The 6,073-nt window shown below is 45.1% G+C and overlaps 1 protein-coding gene across 1 annotated transcript in view; it reads right to left on the bottom strand.

Moving 5' to 3' along the window:
- NIPAL2 (NIPA like domain containing 2) overlaps nt 1–6,073 on the bottom strand; it is a 48,656-nt gene that overhangs the window by 2,341 nt on the left and 40,242 nt on the right. Inside the window, exons 8-9 of the mRNA XM_077351826.1 lie at nt 5,261–5,349; nt 1,967–2,030 (exon numbers count right to left, since the gene is read on the bottom strand). Coding sequence (XP_077207941.1) covers nt 1,967–2,030; nt 5,261–5,349 — 153 coding nt within the window. The remainder of the gene's footprint in view (nt 1–1,966; nt 2,031–5,260; nt 5,350–6,073) is intronic.

Raw genomic sequence — 6,073 nt, 5'->3', positions numbered from 1 at the left:
TAAAGCAATGGTGGTGGAGGACTCGAGTGATCATGAGGAGTAGTTAAAATAAGAGAAGTTGCAGGCCTAACAGGTAAAAAAGCAAGTTCTCTAAAACCAGTAGGTCTTTCTCTTCTGCTGGGAGAGGGTTATGACTCTTTCTCCTTTGGATGAACTTGGATAACTTGAGTGGGGTGCAGAACCTTGAAGGACATGGCCTTGTGAGTGTTGCCCAGAAATGCCAGCTTCTTTTGGGCCTCAAGCAGAGAGGAAATGGGTCATGTACCGTGGGATGTTCCCACCTCTGTGCCACAAAAAGAGAGCCAGTGTATTGCAATAGTTGGAGTGTCAGGCTAGGATCTGGGATAGCCAGGTTTGAATCCCCACTGGGGAATTTGCTGGGTGACCTTGGCCCGGTCACAAACTCTCAGCCAAGCTTACCTCACAGGACTGTTGTTGTGAGGGGAAAATGGAGGGGGGAAGGACATAAACAAGCTTTGGGCCCCCACTGTGGAAAAAGATGGACAATAAATGAAGTGTAACTTTTTTTGAAGTGGAACATCTACTGGCGCGCTGCCTACAACGGAAATGTAGACGGACATGACATCCGTTATCCCGCCTTAGGCAGCACACCAGTGAATGGCCGGCAGCAGCAGCAGTGCCAGAGCAGTGAGGCCTAGCACTGAGGTGCGCTCGTTGCTCTGGCGTCGTCACTGCTGCCAGTCTTTCAAGGCCACTCCCAATGAGGAGCAGGAGCAGGAGCAGGAGCAGCCTTGGAAGATTTGTGGGGCTAACAATGGCAAGCATGCCTCAGCGCTGTGGCTCGCTGAACTGCTGCCACCTCTGCTAGCCTTTCAAGGCCACTCCAGAGAGCAGGAGAAGCCTCGGGAGATTTGTGGGGGCAGCGACAGAAAGGGCATCTCAGTGTGGGCCCCAGCTGCTGAGGCTGCCCCAACTGCTGTGCCCCAGGAACCACGTGTGCAAGTCGGAGAAGGAAGTGGGGGGTTGAGGGGGGGAGGGAATGGGTTGGGGGAAAGGATTCTCACCCCTTATGTAGATGTTCCACATAAGGGACGAGAATCCAAGTCAGTTGATTTTTTTACACAAAAAGCCTCCACAGTTCACCCCCAAAATGTAGGAAAGGGACAGGACATTTTTCCCCAGGCCAGTTGGCAATCTTAGTATAACCAGTAACTGTACCCTTCCACATTCAAGGGGGTCCTCAGTTGCTAACATTATGAGAAAGTGTGGGGAATCCAGAAAACACAGCCTCACTTATCAGTTTAGTCTATATTTATGCTGCCATTCTTCCAAGGAGTTCAAAGCTATGCACATCAGTCTCCATCTTATATTCACAACAACAAACTTAATGGTTGAGTGGGGATGTGACGCTGATCTGACCTACTATCTACAGGCAGCTGCTGGTATCCAAAGACATCCCGGGTTGGATCCAGACTCCATTTTCCATCCACAGAATGGAATATGCCTGCCTCCCTGAGGAATGACGTCAGTGAGAAGGAAGAATAAGTGGAAATGGCAAATTTAGTCCGGATTCAGCACCCTGCCTCTGAACAGGTGTGTACAAATTAGCTCTCCGAGCCAATAGCCTATCTGCAGTTCATCCATGGTGGAGGAATCCAGAAAGCTACTGATGGAGCTGGGCATGCTCTAAAGTCCTTGAGACCTCCCCCCCCCAGGCTACTCTGGAAAGGTAAGCAGTCCCTGGCATAGCTTCATGATGCATCCTAAGGCTCTCCGGTCAGAAAAGCACCTCTAGAAATTCCCAGGGTGGCCTTGCATTGACTTGGGTGCCACAGATCTTTGTCTCCTTGCTGTCGATCTGAAAGTTTCTTAACCCGGGTTCATACACCAGCACTAACTTGGCTATTTATTTATTTATTTATTTATTTATTTATTTATTTAGATTTATATACCGCCCTCCCCGAAGGCTCAGGAGATTCTATGGATTTCCATAGAAACTACTTACCCAAACAGAAACATGAAACCACTCAGCAAGCTCACACCTTGGAATTCCTGATAGACTATGGCTCCTAATTGAGACAAAAACAAGAAGCACAGTTCTTGAACTAGAACCACGGCAGATAAGTGCCTCTCCTAATTAGCTCTAAATTACATATAAATAGGATGGGATCCAAACCACACATCCAAACTACCTAAATACAGAGGAAGGGACTACAACTGACTCTTACCCTCTTTAATTTAGAGCAAAGGATTATTGCAAATACATGTTAAGTTATAAGGCCTTGACTGAATAATTGTTTTTAAACAACACAAGAATAATTTTTGGTAGGGCACACTCTTAAGGATATGAAAACGGATAGCACAGCTCTAATTTGTGCTGACTCAGATGAGAAGTTACCTAAATAATGTCAGGAGTTACCTAAATAATTAAAACTCCACTGGGTGAATATTTCCTTTCATAGAAACCCAACAGGTGCTGGAAAATCCCCCAAAGTAGTATTACTCTTTATAACTACCAACTAACTAAAGACTTTCAAGCTGATGAACTGCCAGAATTTTAATAAAATCACTGGCAGCATTTAAATAAATCTGCATATTCCATACTGGTGTCTTTTGTACGATATGAAAAGAAGGGCATGAATTGCAAGGCAAAATACCTTTTAAATTCAAAAACTCCCCCTAATTATCGAAAGGAAAGTTTATCACCCACATTCACAGAAAGGAAAATCTTAAACAAAGAGCACTTGTATTCCACTAACATAATGAACCTAAGACTTTGACAATAAACAAGTTCAAACCCAATCAGTATTGTATCTAAGGATAATGCGTTCAACTGAGCTACTATGCACTTTAGTTATCTGGTTTTTATTTGCTAGAAGGACATCTAGAGCTCTTTCCAGTGTGTAGCTGTCTCACATTGAGCCAGGACAGTCTGTGCTGACTGGTAGGAGCTCTTCAGGTTCACAGACAGCCTAATTCTCAGATCTTTTCAGTAGAGATGCTGGGGATCCAAAGTGGGACCTCTTTCTGCATACACAGGAGAACGGGTGCTACCAGCGAACTTTCGATCGTGGCCTAAAGAGGAAGGAGCCTTTACATCTGAGGCAGGCAGCAGATCCTTCACCTCAGCCCCACAGATGGACTTGGAAAGGGGAGGGAATTTTAATCCCTATTCTTGATTAACCCATTTTGCCAGCCTCAAGCCTTTCAACTGAGTCTCACGCCTGCCTGCAGGCATAAGGGTTGGGTGGGACCAAAAGAACAAGCCCATGGTGATCAACCAAAGGGCCAGTGCCAAAGGGCTCTTGGTCCCACAGCCTCAGGGGTTCGCCAGAGCCAGGCTACCAAAGCAGGACCTGGCCAGGGCTTGTTTAGCTACGTCTGGAAATTTCTGCAAGCCACTTCAGATCCCTTGGGAGGAAAGCAGCATAGAAATTCCTAAATGTAAACAAGCAAAGCCTTTTAGAGCTTTCTTGTTTAATTCAAATTTGATTGGGCCTGTTGTCTTCGAGAAACTAAATGCTAAACTTCAGATTACGTGTTCAACACAACTTTAGCAGCAGAGTCCCCGGTCTCAAATAATGGCTGTACGTACCGGATGAGCTGAAGGCTATTGCCCCCACCTAGGGCTTGTTGACCCAGACTGCTAAAAGTCATCGGTTACAGTAGCTGGCAAGCCCATATCAAGAGTTTTTCCTAACATTCAAGGATTTGCACAGGAGCGTTTTCCTTGCATTCCCAATAATCAATAGCCGTGTTAATTGTTTCCGACAAACAAATCTGGGCACGTGTGATCTAATCTCAAGCTCCTTCACTGCAGTTTTTAATAGAGCCTTATTCAGGTCAAATCCGGAATGAGTAAGGATATTTAGGAGTTGGCCCAGAAGCACCCGGAGAATCAAATTCTCCATTCGGTTACATCATTACAGCTGTTCTGGGTCAATCTTTCCTCTGTATCACAGGCCTGTTTTAAACCCAGCTGCTGAACCAATCCAAATTTTTAAGCTTTGGTGAGCTCCGAATAAGTAATAGACATAAACTAATGGAATTTCTGTATGCAGATCTCCTGAAAACCAAAAGACAGAGAAGGCCCCTGTGTGTGTTAAAGGGGCTGTAAAAGTTATAGTAACAATAACTTCTTGGCTGACTGTGAATACGGCATATTGGTCCCTCTCTGCTCGCTTGTTCTTACCAGGGCGTACAATTCTAGAGACCCGGAGTCTCTTTTCAAACATATCCAGTTCAAAAGTTCTCGCCCAGGATAAAATGTTAATAGCTTAAAAATGGCTTCGGATTCATTCTAATTCCTTTGCTTAAGCCGAGTGCATCCAGCTTGCTGAAACAGAATATACGCACGCCCCGATGGCTGCAAAGCACAGCTGGTTGCTATCTTAGGGGTTTGCTTCCTTGCCGAAATTGCTTTAGCAGGTAAGAGACCGAGGAGCCAAGATACACATGGGGAAAGCATTCATTGTAAGTCACTGCAGGTACCCCTAATAAAGTATTAAAACAGGATGGATGGGGAATATCAACCCCAAGAAAGAGAAGTTTTGATGATGTTGGGCTTTTGTCCCCATTGGAATCTGTAATCATATTCAGAAGAGGTCTCTGGTCGTTGGACATTATACAGCCAGAGTTGAACGCTTTTTAAGTCCCCTTGGTTTCAATGGGAATGTTAAGCACATACTTCACTCTCTCCCATTGCAATCAACGGGACTTAAAAGATGCTCAAGTATGGTTGCATCATGCACATTACGTTATCCTAGCAAAATGCTCATCATTGTGACAGACTGGCGTTTCCTAGGAGGATGCAGGACAATGCGTATCTGCACACAAGGGTGCACCGGAGTACCCTTTTGGAGACTAGGCACCTTAAGTCAGGAGCAGGGGAGGTTTTGCTCCTGTTGCAACAGTCTTCCTCAGTGCTGCCATTATGATCACAGGAGTAGCCAGCCGCCATTCATATATATGGAGAAAACAAAAAGGGTGTGCGCCCAGACATTGGTTAGGTGAGATGTAAGCTTGACTTATCTGCATGTTCCCCAGTTTCCGGAAAAGCCGCAGAATCATCCCACTTTCCTGTTATCAATTTTTGCCCATTTACTTTATCCCATCCAAGTTAATGGTAACCCAACTGGCTCCATTTACTGGACACGCTCATGTATGTCAAAACAGAAGCCGTTTTTCAGTAGGGACAAATGAACGTAGGGAAGAAAACACACCCTGATTCAAAACACAAGGGGAGGGAGGAATTGCTTCGTTCTGATGCTTACATTTTGGCTGAGAAGCAGACACTAACCTGTCATAATTGCACTAATGGTGAAGAACACGTAGTTTATTGGAATCATTACTGTTGCTCCATAGAGTTTTTCTGCTTGGTTCAAGAATCTGTAAGAAGAAAATTGTACGCTTTTATCTTTGCACAGCTGAGAAATCCATAACTGTGTATTTAAATCCCACTATTCTGCTTTCTAAAAAGCACCCAATTCATAAAACAAACAGATCAAGCCACAAAATGAAATAAACAGCATTAACAACAGCAACTGGAACAGCAAAGTCAAAGTAAATCACCAGCAACAAATACCAGAGTGTGAACAGAACTTCTGCCACTTCCAAAACCTTCTGGGACAGAATGATTTTCATATTTCATAGATCAGGAGAGAGAGGATCAGATAAAGCTCAGCTGTCTGGGTATTTGATGGAGGAGGATGCCTGACAGTAATGACAGCTCACAGAGTAGGGAACCCCCCCCCCCCAACACACACAGACAGATGCTAAATTCAGGAATTTAGAAATGACTTTTATCCCCCAAGCTCCCAAGAGCATTAGGCATAGCAAGTGATGAAGTGAACACCCTAGTCATGACCATATACGGACATGTCAACCTGCCCCCCCCTCCCAAAATGGCCAATGATGGGCCTGGAGGGGGTGGGAAGGGGAGGGGCCTTGGTGGGCATGCCCACAGCTCTGCTTCCCAACCACATTCTGCACGATCACACCACTTCTTGGGTTTCTTGAAGCCTGAAGAATGTTTCAGGGGTTTCTCGATGGTAAAAAAGCTGAGAAAGGCTGGAATAGTGGATGGGGAAAAAACCCACCTGAATAGAATCTT

The sequence above is a fragment of the Paroedura picta genome, chromosome 9, assembly GCF_049243985.1.
Source record: "Paroedura picta isolate Pp20150507F chromosome 9, Ppicta_v3.0, whole genome shotgun sequence".
In the NCBI taxonomy this organism is placed as follows: Eukaryota; Metazoa; Chordata; class Lepidosauria; order Squamata; family Gekkonidae; genus Paroedura; species Paroedura picta.
The sequence above is the reverse complement of the archived record's forward strand: the minus strand, read 5'-3'. Positions and strand labels throughout refer to the sequence as shown.